Source organism: Phytophthora cinnamomi (assembly GCF_018691715.1).
Source record: "Phytophthora cinnamomi strain GKB4 chromosome Unknown Contig106, whole genome shotgun sequence".
NCBI classification, from domain to species: domain Eukaryota; phylum Oomycota; class Peronosporomycetes; order Peronosporales; family Peronosporaceae; genus Phytophthora; species Phytophthora cinnamomi.
The window spans coordinates 157,793-179,781 of NW_027151039.1; the positions used below are offsets into that span (position 1 = coordinate 157,793).

Below are 21,989 nucleotides of genomic sequence, written 5' to 3' on the forward strand. Positions count from 1 at the left end.
ACTAGCTCAGTTAACAGACCGTTACGGCTTAAACTTCAACTTACAGTACGTATCCTCTATTTTGACCAATGAAATCGCGTGATGCTGACTAGCAAAACGGATCAGCACAACGTCCAGATGGCTCCACTGTTGCCTGCAGAGACCTTGCAGCGAGTGGCTTCGGACCCGCCTCCCTTCCCCACGCAGTACACGGTGTCGGGAACCTCCAGTCCGGAGGTCCATTTCGCCTTAGACCTCGCTTCTGCAGAGACACGAGGCTGTGCACCACCAAAACCAATCACTATTATACCATTCTCGGCTACTGGCACTCGGGTTCAAGCATGAAAATCGTGACGCAATTCTCCTCCGACAAGCGCGACGCTGCTGTGGCCGCCGCTGCGGTCGTGACGTTGGGCCTGGTAGTGTCGTACCTGTCGCGGCCGAAGGATGCGAAGCAGAAGTGCAAGATGGCGCACGTGCCCAAGTCCACGCTGCCGGTGCTGGGCAACATGCTGGACATGAGCCGCAACCTGCCGCGCTTCCACGACTGGATCAGCGAGCAGTGCGCCGAGTTCGACAACGAGCCCTGGACGCTGCAGATCCCCGGCAAGGAGCCGTGGATTGTGCTGTCGTCGGCGGAGCTGTTCGAGGACGTGCTCAAGACCCAGGCGGACAACTTCCTGCGCGGGCCGGTGAGTCATCACCAGGCGTACGACGTGTTCGGTAACGGTCTGTCCATCTCAGACGGCGACGCGTGGTTCTACCAGCGCAAGACGGCCAGTCATCTATTTTCTATGCAGATGATGAGGACAGTCATGGAGGACACTGTGCGCGAGAAGCTGGGCGTGTTCCTGGACGTGCTCGGCGAGTATGCGGCGCGAGGCAAGCCGTTCGGTATCAAGAAGGAGCTGAGCCACTTCACTATGGACGTGTTCTCCAAGATCGGCTTTGGCGTCGAACTGGACACTCTGAAGAACACCTTTGACCAGGAGGGGGACCACGAGTTCCTCGAGGCGTTTAACGTGGCGTCGGTGGCTTTTGGTGTGCGCATTCAGACGCCCACCTGGCTCTGGGAGATCAAGAAGTGGCTGAACGTGGGCTGGGAGAAGATTCTGATGGACAGCTGCAAGAAGTTCCACGACTTCATCGACAGCTTCATCCTCAAGGCCATGGCGGAGAGAGAAAGCGGCCAGAAGAAGGTGGCGCGGGACCTGATCTCGCTCTTCCTGGAGAGCTCCATCGACACGGCGGAGCTTGAGATCGAGGAGGACGAGGCCACCATCATGCGCGACATGGTTACGACGTTTATCTTCGCAGGCAAGGACTCGTCGGCCCACAGCATGGGATGGTTTATCGTCAACATGAACCGCTACCCGGAGATTCTGGAGAAGGTCCGTCACGAGATGAAGGAGAAGCTGCCGGGTCTGCTCACCGGCGAAATTCAGGTTCCGACGGCTGCACAGCTGCAGGAACTGGTGTACCTTGAGGCCGTCATCCGCGAAAATATTCGACTACACCCGTCCACGGGCTTCATTATGCGCCAGGCCACGGAGGCGACCACGCTCGTCGATGGTACGTTCGTGGATAAGGAGGTCTCGGTGCTTTTGCCTTCGTACGCCAATGCGCGCAACCCGAGGACTTGGGGCGAGGACGCATCGGAATTCAAGCCGGAGCGCTTCATTGACCCCGGCACGGGCAAACTGCGTACATTCTCGCCTTTCGTGTTTAGCAGCTTCGGCTCCGGGCCTCACATCTGCTTGGGCATGAAGTTCGCGCTCATGGAAGTGAAGCTGACACTGGCCACGTTGTTTAGCAAGTTCGATTTCAAGACAGTAGAGGACCCGTGGCAAATGACGTACGATTTCTCGCTCACGATCCCGGTGAAGGGCCCAATGAAGGTTGAGGTCACTCCACTTGTGGCCCCCTACGCGGACTCGGCCTAAGCTACCAGAAAGTTCGTTATTTCATGCAAGTCTACAGTGGCCTAGCCCATGCAAGCATACAGTATGAAAGGCGCTGTATTATCGTTGCCTGGTTGACTTTGAGGTTGCGCTATATGTATCTGACGGTATCCTTACACATGTTGCTTTCGTGTTCATGTGAGGTGCATTACAGCCATTTAGTGCCTAACGACAAGTGCACATGTTGCTTGATCAGGACTCAACTCGCGAGGCGGCCAGCTTGCTCGACCGGGAGACCACCCTACTTACGGCCAGTTGTAGCAGTAGCTACAAAGCGATGCTGTTGCGGGGATGTAAGCCCAACAACAGCACCACTTCAGCGGTTAACAACGGACAAGCGGGTAGGCAGTTAGCAACGGACAGCAGTCACCAGCAGTAGTAGAAAACGGACAGAAACAACAGCTAGTAGCAGCGGTTGGAAACAGCCTCAACGAGGCACTACATAAGAGAGCACGGTGAGGCTCAATATATTCACTTCTACATTTCCTTTGGAAGCAACGACAAAGAATTCTTTAGCTGTGTGAAGGATTGCATCTGCACACCAGTTGCACACCAAACTGCGTAAAAAGTCATGCGTAATTACCCCCTCTAGACCCGTTCTGGTGTACCAGATATGTAGTGGGCCTACTTTGGCTCACTACTTTAGCTTACACGTTGCGCTACGTGTATGAGGAAGCGTAGGAGTTTATTAATAATTTGAATTAATTATACTTGAGTCCACAAGTATAATATAAATCAAATAAAACACCGAGTAGGTAGTTTAAGGTAAAATGAGAACTGTATTGTTTGTGAATTGATCTTCCTCTAAAATCTGCTAAAAACTGTTTATCATCTATGAAAGGGTTGGCAGCGGCTGGCTGTCAGAGCCCCGCTAATATGCATGTCTCTGATTGGTAGAAAGATGCTGCTTCTACCAATAGGATCTTTTGGGTATGTGTGGACCACTCACTGTGGTGGTCCACTTCAATGTATCCATTGGTGTGTCTTACACCAATGTGAGGAAGTATCTAAAACCTTTAACAGATATTTATCTGTTAAACCATAAGTGACAAATGTCATGCACAAGTGACAGTTGTCACTTGTGACCGTTGTCGTGCACAAGTGACTGTTGTCACTTGTGTGTGTAACCCCGTTACACCATCCCCCCGTTAAGCTTAGACGTGTCGGTCTCGACACGTCAATTAATATTGACTGCTTGTCAACTGTTTGTGCTGGGGTTTCCGTGCTCATCCGCAATGAGCACGATCAAGTTGAAGACCACCATTGCAACAGAGTGTAAACTCTCTGTTGCTGTGTACAATGCGCGGTAGCGCGAGGTGCGCCGCTACCACGGGGACAGACAACACAATGTCTGTGTACGATTCTTCGATGTCGACCGCGTCTATGCGTCGACATCTCTAAGCGAATTTCTGTTGCTTACCGTGATCGGGTAAGCAAGCGCCAAAGCACTTCGAGTCCTTCTCGAAGTGGCAAGTATTAGCAACTCCACGCTGTTGCAATGGAGGCTGGTGTCCGTGCGCCGTGCGCACTGTCCGTCCAGGTGGCGGTGCATATTAGCAACCGCGACCACAACAGGTATACTATATGTATACCTGAGAGCTTCAATGATCTCCGTGCTAATTATCTAGCACGCGAGTCGCCAGGCGTTGTAGATTACTACAGCGCTCGCACTACCTTCTTGCTGGTAGTGCGTGTTGGGTTTCGTACTCCTTCACCATGTCCGGAACGTCTTCCATAAGGACGTTCCGTGGTTCCCACGTGTCGTGTTGGGGAGGGAAACCTCTCCAGCGAATGCGAAAACAATCCGGACCTCGGATTGTTTTCCTATGATCAACAATTCGCTGGACGATCCAGCGAATTTCTCCGCGTGCGTCTTGCAGCGGTGGCGGAGGTGGTGGAAACACGCTCCGATGGTCAACGCCGTGTTGACCTTCATCTCGTGTTGCTCCACGACCAAGTGACGGTCGTGGAGTACTTTCAGAGCGCGGCGGTTGCCGCTCTGTTCCTTCGTGTCCCGGCTTTGGCGGTCTCCCAGACCGCCTTGAACGTGCCGGTCGGGCTGTAGGCCCGACTGTATTAACTGCTCCAGCGCGACTACGCGCTGGAGAAGGTTTCCCCTGTCGAGTCTGTCTCTTCGTGTCAGACGAGCCACTTGGCTCGTGCTGGAAGTATGGCTTTAACCGCCCGACATAAAATGTCGGGTGGAGCCGCATGCTAGACGGTATGTCTAGCGTATATGCGTTACCGTGGCGTGCCATCACCGTGAATGGCCCGATGAAGCGCGGAGCAAGCTTGCTTGCTCCGAAATCCGATACTGCATGTTTGGGCAGGTTTTGAGTAGATAACAAAACCAATGAATTCACGTTGAATTCATTTGTGTCGCCCCTGCCAATATTATCGGCGTTCAGCTTCTGTTTATCCACAGAAGCTGCAATCGTGTCCTGGACAAACCGAATTACGGCTTGTCTTTTATTGATAAAGTCAATCGCATCCGAGCTGAACTCGTTCAGCTCGCTCTCCGCAAGAGGCCCGGCCTCTGCGTGGTTCTTCGCGGTGTCTGCGCAGGGCGCAGACCCGTGGTCCTTGTTCCTTGTGGAGTCTGTGCTCTGCACAGACTCGTTTTCCTTGTTCTGGGGGTCAGCGCACTGCGCTGACCGTTGGTTCTTCCTGCCAAGGTCTGCGCCCCGCGCAGACCTGGTTGTCTTGGTCCTTGTTGTCGCGGCTGACACTGTGCAAGTGCCAGCGGCTTTTTGCGACTGCTGTGTTGCAGCCGTAGATCCTCCCCCACTTAAAGTGGGAGCCACCACTCCGAGTAAACTCGGCAGACGGGGATGCCGCATGGCATTCACATAAAACGGTGTATGCCCGGTCGAGGCATGCACCGAGTTGTTGATGGCGAATTCCGCCATCGACAAACACTCGCTCCAGTTTTGGAACGAGTGAGCGTAGCTCTTCAAAATGTCGACGAGCACGCGATTCACGCGCTCGGTTTGACCGTCCGTCTGCGGATGATCCGCAGTCGACATGGAAAGCTGGCTCCCAAGAAGTGTAAACACTTCTTGCCACATGTGCGCTGTGAAGCGCAGGTCTCTGTCCGACACAATGTCGGTCGGCATGCCATGGTGTTTGAACACCATGTCGACGAACAGACGGGCCGTCTGCTTCGCGGTCACTTCTGCCGGCAATGCAGCAAGATGTACCATCTTGCTGAAGCGGTCGACGAAGACCACAACACCGGTATTCCCTCCGCTGTCCGGGGGAAGACCAAAGATGAAGTCCAATGACATGGACTTCCAACACTCCGACGGAGTCGGTAGTGATTGTAATGGAGCCTGCGCAAACGGCGCAGGCTTTACGCGTTGGCACACCTCGCAAGCACGGACGTACTTGCGCACCCACTTGTACTGGTGGTGCCAGTAGAAGTCACGCGTGAGAAGGACGTATGTCTTCTCACGTCCGAGATGTCCCGCAGACGGGGCATCATGATACTCGTACATGATCCTGAGTCGCAGGTCATGGTCATTTGGCACGACAACGCGGTCCGCGTTGTCGTCGACTGCATTATAAAGAAGCAGTCCGTCGTGCACCCGATATCGGTGTGCACGCGCACGAAGGTGCTTGGGCAACTTCTGACGAGCCTTGTCAGAAGGTGCTGTGCCATAGGCCAGCAAGAGTTTCGCGTCCGCGTCGTGCGCGTACGCGGCCTTCACGTCGTCCAACAGAGACGACGTGGGTGTGCTCGTTCGCATGGCGTCAATGGCATTGACGTCAGCAGCGTCTGCGTAGTCCGGCCGACGTGATAACGCGTCGGCCACTACATTCAATCTTCCGGGTTTGTATTCGACCCGGAAGTTATACTCCGCAAAGAATGAGAGCCATCTCGCCATTCTTTGTGATATGTGTGGCGACTTCACTGCGGTACGCAGTGAAGCATGGTCGGTGTAGACCACAAATGGTCTACTCCCAAGCAAATACACTCGGAACTTTGCGAGTGCATATTTCATGGCAAGGAGTTCCTTGTCGTGCACCGGATAATTGCGCTCAGCTGACTTCAGCTGACGCGATTGATAGTAGACGACACGACCACGGCCCTCGTGATCGTGCTGCATCAACGCACATCCGATCGCGAAATCGGATGCGTCACACACTACGTGAAATGGGCGATCTTGGTCAGCCACTGCCAAGATCGGCGCCTCAGTCAAGCCCCGCTTGACTGCATCGAATGCCTTTTGGCAATCGGGTGTCCAATTCCACACAGCTTCCTTCTTGAGAAGCTGTGACAGCGGGCGGATCTTGCCCGCGTAATCCTCCACGTACTTGCACAAGTACGTGGCCAAGCCAAGGAACTGCCTCAGTTCCTTGACACTTGAAGGCGTTGGCCATTCATTGATCACTCTGACCTTTTCAGGGTCAGGGTGAACACCATTTTTACCTACGAGACACCCGAGGACGGGTATCTCGCTCGCCCCGAAGATACACTACTTCAGGTTCGCGTAGAGCTTATGTGATCTCATAAGCTCAAGTAGCTTCCGGAGATGCACCCTGTGCATCTCTACGTCGGTCTTCCCGTCCACAGCCCGGCTGTGGATGAATACATCATCGAAGTAGCTCGGTGCGAAGTCGCGCACCGAGCGCAACAAGTGCGTCACGCACCTGTTGAAAGTCGCAGGGGCGTTCTTAAGCCCCTGTGGCATTACTAGCCATTCTCAGAGCATGCCGCTTGGCGTGCTCACTGCCGTGAGAGGGATATCGCTCTCACGCATTAGGATTTGATAAAATCCATCTCGCAAGTCGAGAGCACTGTAAACGGTGCTCCCGGCCATCGAATCGATGATAACATCTTTTCGCGGTATCGGCGTCTGCGCCGGTACCGTCGCATCGTTCAGCTTGTTGTAGGCATGAACGATGCGCCATCCGCCCTGTGGCTTCTTGACACAGAACGTCGGAGCACTGTGCGGGGACTTTGATTCCCGCACTTGTCCTGCTTTACGACGACTTTCAAAGAAGTCGTCGATCGCTTTCACTTGCTCTCGCGGCAGTGGCCACTGCCGCGTGACACAGTACTTCGTGCCCGGCACGAGATCAATCTCGTGCTGAATGCCCTTATCCTGCGGAAGCTCCGCAGGAATGTCTTCCGGGAGTACGTCTTTGTACTCCCTCAACAATTCGTAATTGGGACTCGACTTTAACGAGTCCCAACCTTGTTCCTCGAAGCGCTCTCGCTTCGTCTTCACACTGAGAGTGTCTTCACTCTCAGTGGTACTTCCCATGAAGAGCTGCCTCAGCTCTTCGCTCTCGCTCTCCGTTCTTTCGCTGTCCGAAAGGACGCAAACTTGCTCGATGCGTCCATCGTGCAAGTCGCGTGTGAAGCGCTTCCAGCTCATGGCTGGAAGCGAAGTCAACTCCGACGCCGTCGTCGGAGAACTAGCGAGTTCCATGTCACGATACTGGAATCCAGTATCGGTGCGCGTCAAGACGCTTAGCGTCTTGACATTCGGCGTCACCGCCGCAGTCTGCCCAGCAGACTGCTCTTGTTGCGTCTCGGTCCCGGACCGAGACTTGCGCAGCGTTTTCCGCTTGCGCCGTCTTCTTGTTGTGCGGAGCCGGGCTCCGCACAGTTGTTCTTCTGGTCCAGGCCCAGCCGTGGACAGTTGTTCGCCGGCGGACCCTGTCCGCGGGCGCGCGGTATCAAGCCCGGCTTGACCGCATGTTCCTTCGTGCAGCCCGGCTGCACGGTAATGTGTTTCTTCGCCGGCAGACCCTGTCTGCGGGCGCGCGATATCAAGCCCGGCTTCATCGCATGGCGCTTCGTCGTGCAGCCCGGCTGCACGACAGCATGCAAATTGCGTCAGTGCGGTACGTTTGCAACCGTCCGCACTGTTTGCAGCGTCAACTCCCGGAGTTGACACGCCTTCGTCACCTCGACGCCATTCATTGGCGGAGCCCCTCATGACCGAGGGTTCGTCGGCTCCCGGAGCCGACGCGTCGTTGTCGACCTGACCTCTTCGGGTCAGGGACTGTCTCTTACACGCTTGAACGTGGGTGTTGGTTCCCGGAACCAACACATCTTTTTCTTCCGACGTCGGCAGCCTTGCCGACGTTGGTCTCACTTGTGCGCGCCCTCGCGCACTTCTTGGGCACTCCGGGACAGCATAAAGCGCTGTCTCGACTGGTGAGTCGCGCGCACCAGCAGGTGCGCGCGCTGCGGTAACAGGGCCATCGCTCTCTGTTCCGCTGTCGCGGCCGAAGCGCACGAGCGTGCGCTTCCTCCAGTCTATCACCGGATCATGTCGTGCAAGCCACGGCATGCCCATTACTACGTCGAATTTATCGTCCAGGTCCAGGACGATAAAGTGTTCGACAAACACTCGTTGTTTGTACGAGAAGCGCACGTTCACGACGCGCTTCTCAGTCTTCACGATGGCACCTGTTGCCAGTCGTACCTCCAGAAGACTTCGAGGTGTATCTACCTCCTCGAAGTCAAGTCTCGGCAGGCTTCGTAGTCGAACAAAGTTGTTCGACGCGCCTGAATCTACCAAAGCTCGAAGAGAGTCATTCGCTCTCTTCGAGTAAACCTTCAAGATGACTAGGTTCGGCCTGTCATCTTGTTTCTTGCAGTGAGAGCTGGTCTCACTGGGGGCTGCAGTCCTCAGTGTCGCGTGCCCGATGTCGGCACGCGCGACTGCATTACCAGTAGGGCACCCCGCGCCTACTGGATGTTCGCGTTTTTTGTTTGTTCGTGGCGATGCTGGGCATCGCCACGACGGCCACCATTGTAGTGCACGGGAGCCGTGCACTCTCTGGCAAAGTGACCGATCCTTCCGCAACTGAAGCATCGCACATTATTTCCGTGCTGCTGGTGATCAGCAGCCGTTGCATTCGAGAGGTCCATTGGTTCCGGACCTCCCGTGCTCACTACCGGGCGCGGTTGCGACCTCGGCACGCTCGCATGCAGTTTAGCCTGCCGCAGGCTAAACTCGTCTTGCATTGCGAGAGTAATCGCAGCTTCGAGAGTACTCGAGTACTCTCGGAAGAGATAGGTCTTCACAGGCCCATCTCTAAGCCCCTTCATGAACGTGACGACCTTGGTCGCCTCGTCAATCGGGTTAGTCACGATATTTGATACTAAATATCGTGCGCGCTGCGCGTAAGCATGGACGTCATGCTTACCCTGCTGCAGGTCGAGGAATTCCGCCCTCGACCGGAACTCATTTTGCGGGGGCTCAAACGCTTGTTTGAGCTCCTCTTTGAATATCTCGTACGTGCTAAAGCACGTAGGATCTGAGAGTCGGCGTCCGTACGCCCAACTCCTCGCTCGTCCGCCAAGACATGACATGGCGAACGCAACCTTTGACAACGGGTCGACGATACGTCGAGCCGCAATGGCTGTGTCGACTTCGACAAGCCATCGGAGGAGAGGCTCGCCCTCTCTTCCTACATAATTGCTCACGCTCAATTTCACTGATTGAGCACGCGGTGTCGTCCCCGACGACGCCGTCGCTGAGGAAGCAGCATCGCGCTGCTCCTTCATGATGAATCCCAGAGCAACACCATGTTGCTCTGTCGGCGATAGCGTACGCAACATTGCGGCTATCGCCGCCTCCCCAATGACTGTTGACAGTCGTTGGAGGGCTTCCCACTCTGGATCCGACAGGTGGGGGCAGTCCGCGCGTGCAACATGAGTTGCAGGCGTATTGGAGCTCTCCATGGGCACCTCCGTGCTCATGTGGTTCTCGGCTCCGCGTTCGTACACCGCGTACGAACTTCAAGCAGTCGGTCGTTGGACGGACTACAAAGTGCTACCAGGTGTAGTGGGCCTACTTTGGCTCACTACTTTAGCTTACACGTTGCGCTACGTGTATGAGGAAGCGTAGGAGTTTATTAATAATTTGAATTAATTATACTTGAGTCCACAAGTATAATATAAATCAAATAAAACACCGAGTAGGTAGTTTAAGGTAAAATGAGAACTGTATTGTTTGTGAATTGATCTTCCTCTAAAATCTGCTAAAAACTGTTTATCATCTATGAAAGGGTTGGCAGCGGCTGGCTGTCAGAGCCCCGCTAATATGCATGTCTCTGATTGGTAGAAAGATGCTGCTTCTACCAATAGGATCTTTTGGGTATGTGTGGACCACTCACTGTGGTGGTCCACTTCAATGTATCCATTGGTGTGTCTTACACCAATGTGAGGAAGTATCTAAAACCTTTAACAGATATTTATCTGTTAAACCATAAGTGACAAATGTCATGCACAAGTGACAGTTGTCACTTGTGACCGTTGTCGTGCACAAGTGACTGTTGTCACTTGTGTGTGTAACCCCGTTACAAGATATAACAGGGTCTAGATGGTTGGCCACGCGTCCACGCCTCCAGGACGTTGCCTGGCTTGCTTCTCTTCCTCTCTCTAACCTAAATACACCTCACTTTTCAACTTTCTTTCTCCTGAGTCTTCGCCTCTCTACCTTCTTCTTACCTGCGCAAGTGTCGAGCCCATGGCTCCACAAGCTGGTGCAACCAGCATGGAAGAACCTGACGACGCGATGGTGCAGATCCCAGCCGGTGGAATGCCCATCGCGGCCTATCCTCCTCTTCCTCCGCGGACGGAACACGAATTGCGATTGATGCAAGAGACAACTACGCGGACTGCAGTCATTCAAGGACGTGAGACGAGGCGTCAAGTAGAAGCCCTGGCCCAACACTCGGCTGCTGCGCACCAGCGGCATGCAGAGCAGATTGGCCAGGTCAAGGTTCAGCAAGATCGACTTGCAGCGCAGACCTCCGAATACCTGCAGGCTCAGCATGAACGCCAAGCTGCTCTGCTCGAACAGCAGAACGAGATGCGTCGTCAAATGGACGAGCATCGAAAGTATCTGGATGAACAGTACAAGATACTGAAGGAGGCAGAACAAGCAGTCGGGCTTCAAGGACAGAGGCTCGAGAGCTTGGCGGAGGCGGTCCAGCCTCATCTGCAGGCTCGGAGGGGTGCTTTTGCACAGGGTGCCGATCAAGCAGCCGATGGACGCATGGCGGAGGCTGCTGCAGTCACTGTGGCTGCAGGCACAATTCTACCGGTGCCTCCCATATACAGAGGCAGCTCTAAGAAAGAGAAGAGAGAGTTCATGGACAGCTACGCCATCTGCACGAGACGGATTAAGGCGTTGAACCAGGGCAAAGTTTTTCGTGATGCCCATCAGTGCGTGCATCGAGCAGGGTACACTGGTGAGAATGTGTGACTTTGAGCTTTTCAAGGCAGAGAAGGACATTACGGAAGCTGAGTGGAAAAATTACTTCCTGACGGCGCGCATTCCTGATAACACAGCTTACAAAACACTGGATAGGGAGGTGAAGTCGCTTTGCATGGATGTTGAATTGCAGGATGCAGAATCTCAGCTATCCCGTCTACTGGCAGACTTCTACGAGATCACTGATCGACTCAACATGGAAGATGTCGTGCACACAAAGCCGAAGAAGGTAGTTGGCTACTTGATGGATGCACTTCGCCCTCACGATTTTAAGGCTGCTGTGAAGGACCAAATGGACAGACAATGCCATAAGGAAACGAAAACGAACCTTTCAGCTTTTCTTAAGTGGCTTCGCAGTGAGCTTGAAGGGTTTATGAGGTACGAAGCACGCATTGCAGCTCAGACCCCAAGTAAGGGAAGTGCTAAGACAGCCCCACCACACAGTCTACCGAAGCGGGGATTTGGGGGAGCAGCGGCCGTTAGCAAACCGAGCAGTACTCCGGATCGACCGAAGCCTAAGGGCGGCAGCACTCCGAAGACAAAATCGTCAGATGATCGGCCCCAAAAGAAATGCTTCAAATGTGGTGACCAGACCCATGGAGTATTTCAATGCCCAAACATCTCGAGTCCAACGGAAGCTAAAGTGCTCTACGAAGCGACTACAGGGAAAAGGTCCTGAAACCTGTACTAGCTATGGCTCCTTCCCGTGCCAAGGGTGAACGATCGTCTTCAGCGATACCGTGCACTGTGATGGATACTGTTGAGACTAAGATTACTCCTGACAGCGCAGCAACAGTCTCGCTGGTGACGACAAAACTACTGAAGGCACTGTCAGCCAGCGGAGCGTGGATCAACCAGCAAGAAGCATCTGATGAAATTGCGGTGGTTGATGTTGGAGGTAAACCGATACCACTGAACAGCAAGGTTAAGTTAGATCTGCGGTTTTCGACGCCGGGCGGTCCGTTTGTGTTACGGAACGTTATCTGCTGGGTGGCTGACGGAGATCTGCCAACTGGTGTTGGAGATTTGCTGTTGTCACGATGGATCATGAAGCGTTTAGGCTATAGTGCTGAGAAGTTGCTGGCCACAGCACAGCAAACAAGCCCCGAGTGGGATATGAATGATGTCAATGATCGCCCTAGCCGAGGTGTGGCAAGTGTGCTGGCCTACAGTGGTGGAGAAGAATCACCACCACGAGCGGACGAAGAGCGGTTTTTTCAAGAGGCTGAAGACCGAGCTTGCTTTCCTGAATTTACTCATGATCGCGACTCGGAGGTGGAGGAAATTAAGGCCATCCTCTTGGAAAAAAATTGATGAAGCTCGTAAACTAGGAGCTCCGGCAGAGTTTGTAGAAAACTTAGAGAAACTACTGTTGCAGTTTATTGATGTTTTTCGTGTGGTCATCGGGCAGGATCCGCCGGTGGATATGCCACCGATGGAAGTGACTGTGAAGCCTGGAGCTGTACCAGTAAAGTGTAAAGCGCGGCGTTACTCTCCTGTACATCGTGAATTCCTAAAAAACACATTGACTCACTGATCGAGGCTGACCTTTGCTATAGAAACCCTAAGATCAGATGGAGCTCTCCTCTCCACGTCGTGAACAAGCCGGAGGCCGGGGACCATCGCATGACTGTGGATGTTCGCGGTGCAAATGAATGCGTGGAGCAAATAGTCTGGCCAATGCCGATACTCAAAGTGGCTTTTGAGCAATTACGTGGCTCATCGAGATATTTTTCACTGGATTTCTTTAAGGGCTTTTGGCAGTTCGCAATGGCCGCGTTCTACCAGGAGATCTACTCCATCCTGACTGAAGAAGGAGTAATCACACCGACCCGCGTCCTCATGGGCGGGACAAACAGCGTCGCTTACGTCCAGTCTACAGTGCAACAAATGTTTGCTGAAGTGTTTAACAATGGATTAATGATTTGGATTGATGACCTGCTCGGGTACGAGGATAGCGACGAAGGCTTGCTGTTTTTACTCAAGAAGGTGCTAACAATTTGTGCGGACAAGGGGCTCAAGCTTAATCCTAAAAAGTTCAGCTTCTTCCTACGGGAAGCGCTGTGGTGTGGACGCGTCGTATCTGGTGAGGGCGTTCGCCACGATCCAGCGAGGATTACAGCTCTCGTGAGCCTGCCGGCGCCAACGACTGGGCAGGAACTACAGCAGTTTATTTGTGCACTCAATTGGATGAGAGCCTCACTGCCCGCTTTCAATAAGTTGATCGATCCACTCGTGAAAATGATGGAAAATGTGTACGAGCGAACTGGTGGCCATAAGAAAACACAAGTTCGCGCTGTCCAGCTTTCTGATGTGGGGTGCCGATGAAGTTGCTTGTTTAAACCGCTGCAAGGATGCACTGCAAAATGCACTGCGGCTAGCACATGCCGACCCTGATAAACGTCTGTCGGTGTGCACTGACGCCAGTGACGAGCACTGGGGTGCGGCAATCACAGATTCCGCGTGATCAGGCCTCTCGGCCGCTGAGCGAGCAGGAACATGAACCGTTAATGATGCTGAGCGGGACTTTCTCAGGAGCAGCAAAACGGTGGGCAATAGTAGAGAAGGAGGCGTTTGCAATAGTCGAGACATGCAGGCGTGCAGACTATTTGTTTCACCGTCACGATGGATTCGCCCTGTTCACTGATCATCGAAATCTCCGCTACATCTTTGATCCTCGCAGTGTTTCAACTTCAGTTCCGAAGTATACGGCCGACAATTTTCACCGCTGGTCACTACTACTCATGGGCTATACGTACGAGATCTACGACATCTCCGGTGATGAAAATGTGTGGGCAGACCTTTTATCGAGATGGGGGTCCACCCTTAAAACAATTTGTGCAATTCAGCACGTCCCGCTGCCTTTGTCACCGCAGCTAGATGAAAACTTCGTGTGGCCGACGCTCAAAGAACTCGTTGCGGCGCAAAAGACGAGTAAACCGCCAGCGGGTTACACTCGACAGGGAGCTGATTCACTGTGGATGGACCAACAGGGCCTGATCTGGATCCCCGATGACGCCACCAACCTCCAAGTGCGAGAATGCGTGGTGGGTCATTTTGGAATTGCAGGCCATCGTGGCAGCAGGATGACGGTGAAGCAGATCAGTGATAGTTTTGTTTGGACCGTATAAACAGCTACGTGGAATTTTTTGTTCAGCGTTGCGTGCACTGTGCCAGCACATCGAGTGGACCACCCAAGCAGCGTTTGCTTGGGGAAGCGATGCATGCGGAGCTCCCGAACGAGCATATACACTGGGATTTTCTCCACATGGGGGAGAGTGACACGGGTCAAACTTACGTCTTAGTGATTAAAGATGACGCATCAAAGTATATGTGGCTAGTACCGCCCATTGCAGCAGATGCAGATACGACCTACAATGCCCTCCTCGACTGGTTTGCTTCCTTCGGTGTGTGTCGAACCTGGGTGAGCGACCAGGGTACACATTTTCGCAACAAAACAATTGAAGCCCTTCAATACGCTATAGGCGCGCACCACCATTTCACTACAGCGATGTCCCCGTGGGCCAACGGTACTGTGGAGGTGGTAATACGGGAAATTCTGCGGTGCTGCAGAGCGCTCCTTTCCGATTGGAGATTGCAGACCAAGGAGTGGCCGCGAGTCATTAAGATTGTCCAGATGGTGCTGAACCATACACCGTCGCCGATTTTGGGCGGCGTAGCGCCGGTGACGGCGATGACAGGCCTAAAAGCAATGGTTCCGGCTGATCATATCGAGGTTCCTGGACCTGTAAAGCAAGCCACCATGGCAGAGGTACAAACAGCACAGCGCGCACATGTGGAGCGGCTTCAGCGAGCATTGGCCGACAAGCACAAGCGAAGCAGCAAGGCGAATGCAGCTACTAGAGCTGCTGGCCGAAAGCATCACAACAAAAAGCAAAGCACTACTATGGCACAATTTGAGATCGGTGATTTCGTGCTGTACGCCGATGTGTGGCAGCACACACGGAGCAAATTGAGAGTGAAGTGGTGTGGACCCGAACAAGTGGCGAACACGGTGTCAAACTGGATTTTCGTTATTCAAAACCTGATAATGGGGCAGCGAAAGGAGGCACACGCTAGTCGGCTCAAATTCTACGCTGATGCGTCTCTAGACGTCTCGGAGGACGTTTTACTCCATGTGGCCCACAACAGCGAGGGTCACGTCGTTGAAACTTTGTTAAAGGCCCGCTACAATCAACAAGAAAAGCGCCACGAGATCAAGGTACACTGGCGCGGTCTCCACGCTATCGAGGACTCCTGGGAACTCGCCGATATTCTGCTACTAGATGTTCCCGTCGCTGTCAAAGCGTTTGCTCGCCAGCACAAAACGCAAGCGGCCGTGAAGGCGCTTTGAAAGGCGCTGAGCATCGACAACAACTAGTTCGTGTGTTGCAGCGGCTAACGAATTGCCGTTCGGGAATGAAGAACTCTCTGGAGGGGGAAGTGTTGTAGCTGCAGCTACAAAGCGATGCTGTTGCGGGGATGTAAGCCCAAAACCAGTACCACTTCAGTGGTTAACAACGGACAAGCGGGTAGGCAGTTAGCAACGGACAGCAGTCAGCAGCAGTAGTGGGAAACGGACAGAAACAGCAGCTAATAGCAGCGGTTGGAAACAGCCTCAACGAGAGGCACTGCATAAGCGAGCACGGTGAGACTCAATATATTCACTTCTACATTTCCTTCGGAAGCAACAACACGGCCCTCGTATGTGATTTTCGGAGACTTCTTCTTCCTTTGCGCCTTGAGCACCGCGTTGGCCTCTTTTTGGTACTCCTTGTACAGCGCATGGTTTTGCAGGGCCGAAACGCTATACTTGACATCACTCCAAGAGATGCCCACCTTCGCACAAATAGCTTTTATTTGGGCTTCCGAGAGCACCCTTTCTTCCGAGTCATCTTCATCTTCGGCAACCATGGGGTGGGTCCTCAGAAGTCGCTGGCCAGAGCCCAGCGAAGCCACTTTGGAGGTCTTGACCTGGTTGGAGTCCGTAGTCGTCAAGAGAGCCTCGCTCGTGACCAGAACGGAAGCGGCGATCACCACGAGAACTTGGGAGAGACGCATGAGTACGTTCGCTGAGGCTGGGGGCTTGAGAACTGAAGAGAAATTGAAAAGTGAGGACGAGCTCATTGAGCTGAGCTGGTTTTCAATTTCCAGCTTCCTCTCTGGCATGACGCATTCGAGGAGATCACTACGACTGAATCCCTTGATGAGCTTCCCATCCCATGCCACACCTCGTCGTCGTGTTGGCGAGCGTGACGCATACACTGCACACATAAAAGACAAAAAACATCTAACTTTAAGATGCTAACCAGCAACCCTTGCATAGTTGAGTTAGCCAACTGTTTTGTTCGATTTTGTGGTTGTCAATAGATTGTATGGATAGATTACGAGCTTAGTGTGTACATCTAAACGGACTCAACTCTGAATCCTACTTCAGTGTATCTTCGCATAGTAAACCCGCCACAATCTCATTCACAATGATCGTTCCGAGATTTGGGCGGGTTACATCTACTACAACTAACCGAGTCTCCAGTCTGTTTGTCTGTCCGTAAGTCCGTTCTCTGTCTTTGGGCCTTAGCCTGTCGTAGCGCATTGTCCTACCGCCCTGCATTAACGCATTAGTAACCTGCCCTATGGCATATCACTATCTTCCGGACTGGCTTATTTTCTGCGTGATATCTATTCGTGCTGTGATTGGCTGATATTGCCTCCCCGCTAAAATTTCTGTTTTTGAATTCGAATTCAGGCGCGGCGAAGCGACGTAGCGTGCGGACGTCGGGCGCCGCTGCGAGCCCCACCGTCCGCGAGCGCCGCACAGCGACAACGGTGCGCTGCGTCCGCGACATAGCAACCTGTACATGTGCGCGATAGCGCTATAAAGTAAACTATAAAGTAAATAGACGACGACCTTCTGGGCGTAAGCGTTGACTGGATAAATACATAATATATTATTACTACTCTGTGATTGGCCAAAACCCTCTCTGTTAGCATATATTGCTATTCGGGGTGCCACACACATTTCGCGATACAGCGCGCGAAATACAAGACGTGCGCTGGACAGGGGTGAGTCAGGACCTTCAAGCACCTCCCACACGACCGTCAAGCACGTTGGACTTTCAATCATGCTGGACATTCGAGCACCGAACGCGATCGCGTAGTAGTGGAGCGAGCTGGAACAGCGAGCGGAACGGGTTGAGACAAACGGTATGTTCAGTAGTGGAGCGAGCTGGCACAGCGAGCGTAACGGGGTAGGTCGAATGGTAGGACAAGAAGTGGAGCGAGCTGGAACAGCGAGCGTAACGGGTTGCGACCAACAGGAAGTCAAGTAGCGTACCGGGTTACGATGAATGGTCCTTAAAGCGCGACCTGCCCGACCTTCAAGCACGCCTGAACTTCAAGCACGCAGGACCTACAAGTACCGAGCACGATCGCGTAATAGTGGAGCGAGCTGGCACAGCGAGCGTAACGGGTTGGGACGAACAGTATATTCAGTAGTGAAGTGAGCTGGAACAGCGAGCGTAACGGGTTGCGACCAACAGGAAGTCAAGTAGTGGAGCGAGCTGGCACAGCGAGCGTAACGGGTTGCAATGAACGGCGTGTTCAGTAGAGGAGCGAGCTGGAACAGCGAGCGTAACGGGTTGGGACGAACAGTATATTCAGTAGTGAAGTGAGCTGGAACAGCGAGCGTAACGGGTTGCGACCAACAGGAAGTCAAGTAGTGGAGCGAGCTGGCACAGCGAGCGTAACGGGTTGCAATGAACGGCGTGTTCAGTAGAGGAGCGAGCTGGCATAGCGAGCGTAACGGGTTGGGACGAACGATATACGAAGTAGTGGAGCGAGCTGACACAGCGAGCGTAACGGGGTAGGACGAACAGTAGGCCAAATAGTGGAGCGAGCTGGCACAGCGAGTGTAACAGGTTGTGACGAACAGTAGGCCAAGTAGTGGAGCGAGCTGGCACAGCGAGCGTAACGGGTTGTGAGCAACGGTATGGCAAGTAGTGGAGCGAGCTGGCACAGCGAGCGTAACGGGTTGCGAGCAACGGTATGGCAAGTAGTGGAGCGAACTGGAACAGTGAGCGTAACGGGTTGGGACGAAAGGCATGTATAGTAGTGGAGCGAGCTGGCACAGCGAGCGTAACGGGTTGCAACGAAGGGTACACCCGCTGGAGCGAAGCGGAGGGGGCTATGATAAATAGTGGAGCGAGCTGGAACAGCGAGCGTAACCGCCTATGACTGACCACACACCCACCGCCGCGAAGCGGCGGCGATCGGCTAGTCCCCTACAACTAACCGAGTCTCCAGTCTGTCTGTCTCCTGTCCGTCGTATCCCTCCCTTGGGGCATCAGCCTGCCGTAGCGCATCGCCCTACGGCCCTGCATTAGCGCATTAGTAACCTGCCCTATGGCATCTCACCATCATCCCGACTGGCTTATCTTTGCCCGAAATTACAACGCATAGCCATGCGTGATAATTATAACGCGCTGTGATTGGCCGATTTTGCCTCTGCGCTCACATTTCCTTTTTTGAATTCCGCGCGCGGCGGAGCGAGGAAGCGCTCGGACGTCGGGCGCCGCTGCGAGCCCCACAGGACGCGAGCGCCGCACAGCGACGACGGTGCGCTGCGTGCGCGACATAGCAACCTGTACATGTGCGCGATAGCGCTATAAAGTGAATAGAGGACGACCTTCTGGGCGTGAGCAAAATATATAATATATTATTACTGCTCTGTGATTGACCGAAACCCTCTATGTTAGAATATATTGCTATTCGGGGTGCCACACACATTTCGCGATACAGCGCGCAAAATACAAGACGTGCGCTGGACAGGGGTGAACTCGGACCTTCAAGCACTCCCTTCAGGACCTTCAAACACGGCGGACCTTCAATCATGCTGGACATTCAAGCACCGAACGCGATCGCGTAGTAGTGGAGCGAGCTGGCACAGCGAGCGGAACGGGTTGGGACCAACAGGAAGTCAAGTAGTGAAGCGAGCTGGCACAGCGAGCGTAACGGGTTGGGACAAACGGTATGACGAGTAGTGGAGCGAGCTGGCACAGCGAGCGTAACGTGTTGGGACCAACAGGAAGTCAAGTAGTGAAGCGAGCTGGCACAGCGAGCGTAACGGGTTACGATGAATTGTCCTTCCAGCGCGACCTGCCGGACCTTCAAGCATGCCGGAACTTCAAGAACGCTGGACCTACAAACCCGCAGGACCGTCAAGCACCTCGCGCGATCGAGTAGTAGTGGAGCGAGCTGGCACAGCGAGCGTTACGTGTTGGGACCAACAGGAAGTCAAGTAGTGAAGCGAGCTGGCACAGCGAGCGTAACGGGTTGCGACCATCATGAAGTCCAGTAGTGGAGCGAGGTGGCACAGCGAGCGTAACGGGCTGTGACATACGGTATGGCAAGTAGTGAATCGAGCTGGAACAGCGAGCGGAACGGGTTGAGACGACCAGTAGACCAAGTAGTGGAGTGAGCTGGCACAGCGAGCGTAACGGGTTGGGACGAACAGGAAGTGAAGTAGGGAAGCGAGCTGGAACAGCGAGCGGAACGGGTTGAGACGAACGGTATGTTCAGTAGTAGAGCGAGCTGGCACAGCGAGCGTAACGGGTTGCAACGAACGGTATATTCAGTAGTGGAGCGAGCTGGCACAGCGAGCGCAACGAGTTGTGACCAACAGGAAGTCCAGTAGTGGAGCGAGCTGGCACAGCGAGCGCAACGGGTTGCGACCAACAGGAAGCCCAGTAGTGGAACGAGCTGGAACAGCGAGCGGAACGGGTTGAGACGAACGGTATGTTCAGTAGTAGAGCGAGCTGGCTTAGCGAGCGGAACGGGTTACAACGAACGGTATGCCAAGTAGCGGAACGGGTTGCGCCGAACTGTAGACCCGCCGGAACGATGCGGAGGGGGCTATGACAAATAGTGGAGCGAGCTGGAACAGCGAGCGTAACCGCCTATGACTAACCACACACACACCGCCGCGAAGCGGCGGCGATCGGCTAGTCCCCTACAACTAACCGAGTCTCCAGTCTGTTTGTCTGTGAGTCCGTCCGTTCTCTGTCTTCGGGCCTTAGCCTACCGTAGAGCATCGTCCTACCGCCCTGCATTAACGCATTAGTAACCTGCCCTATGGCATCTCACCATCTTCCGGACTGGCTTATTTTCTGCGTGATTTCTATTCGTGCTGTGATTGGCCGGTTGATTTGCCTCAACTTTCACATTTCCTTTTTTGAATTCCGCGCGCGGCGGAGCGAGGAAGCGCTCGGACGTCGGGCGCCGCTGCGAGCCCCACAGGACGCGAGCGCCGCACAGCGACGACGGTGCGCTGCGTACAAGGTATAGCAACCCGTACATGCGCCCTAACGTAAATAGAGGACGACCTTCTGGGCGTGAGCTAAATACATAATATATTATTATTGCTGTGTGATTGGCCGAAATCCTCTCTGTTAGAATATATTGTTATTCGGGGTGCCACACACATTTCGCGATTCAGCGCGCGAAATACAAGACGTGCGCTGGACAGGGGTGAGTCAGGACCTTCTAACGCGACTTGCAGGACCTTCAACCACGCCGAACCTTCAAGCATGCTGGACATTCAAGCACCGAACGCGATCGCGTAGTAGTGGAGCGAGCTGGAACAGCGAGCGTAACGGGTTGCGACCAACAGGAAGTCAAGTAGCGTACCGGGTTACGATGAATGATCCTTCAAGCGCGACCTGCCCGACCTTCGAGCACGCCTGAACTTCAAGCACGCAGGACCTACAAGTACCGAGCACGATCGCGTAGTAGTGGAGCGAGCTGGCACAGCGAGCGTAACGGGTTGGGTCGAACGGTATGTTGAGTAGTGAAGCGAGCTGGTACAGCGAGCGTAACGGGTTGCGACCAACAGGAAGCCAAGTAGTGAAGCGAGCTGGCACAGCGAGCGTAACGGGTTGTGACGAACGGTGTGTTCAGTAGTGGAGCGAGCTGGCACAGGGAGCGTAACGGGTTGTGATGAACAGTAGGCCAAGTAGTGGAGTGAGCTGGCATAGCGAGCGTAACGGGTTGGGACGAACGGTGTGTTCAGTAGAGGAGCGAGCTGGCATAGCGAGCGTAACGGGTTGGGACGAACGATATACGAAGTAGTGAAGCGAGCTGGCACAGCGAGTGTAACGGGTTGCAACGAACGGTATGTTCAGTAGTGGAGCGAGCTGGAACAGCGAGCGGAACGGGTAGGGACGAGCAGTAGGCTAAGTAGTAAAGCGACCTGGAACAGCTATCGTGCCGGGTGGGGACGAACGGTATATTCGGTAGTGGAGCGATCCGGAACAGCGAGCGTAACGGGTTGCGACGAACGGTAGTCAAAGTAGTGGAGCGAGCCGATTTAGCGAGCGTAACGTGGTGGAACGAATGGTACACCCTCCGGAGCGAAGCGGAGGGGGCTATGGCTAATGGTGGAGCCGGCTGCGACTACACACACACACACATCGCCGCGAAGCGGCGGCGATCGGTTAGTACTGCCAACAATAAATGTAGTGTCACAGGGCACTTGCTGGTATCCGAAAGTGCAACGAGAAGACATTGGACTTCTGTAGGCTAAAACACTTACTGATGAATTTTGAACTATGGGGGTATCCAAAAATCCTTTGTTGAGGGTTGCATTCCAGACCCGCATAAGAAAAATAACTCCGAGATGCGGCGATTGGCCTCCGCAAAAAGAAGTACGATGAGATTCGTAGCACTACCTTGGCATCGACCTCAGACGTCAAGGGAAACGAGAAGATTTGTTATTCAGAGCTGTAGCTTCTGCAAACTCTCGGATTCG

At 53.8% G+C, this 21,989-nt stretch overlaps 1 protein-coding gene across 1 annotated transcript; it reads left to right on the forward strand.

Moving 5' to 3' along the window:
- Positions 1–320: 320 nt before the first annotated feature.
- Positions 321–1,922, forward strand: IUM83_17354 (putative cytochrome P450; the record flags this gene model as incomplete). Its single annotated transcript, XM_067942306.1, has 1 exon — positions 321–1,922. The coding sequence occupies one exon, from the start codon at positions 321–323 to the stop codon at positions 1,920–1,922; it is 1,602 nt and encodes a 533-aa protein (XP_067782452.1).
- Positions 1,923–21,989: the final 20,067 nt, after the last annotated feature.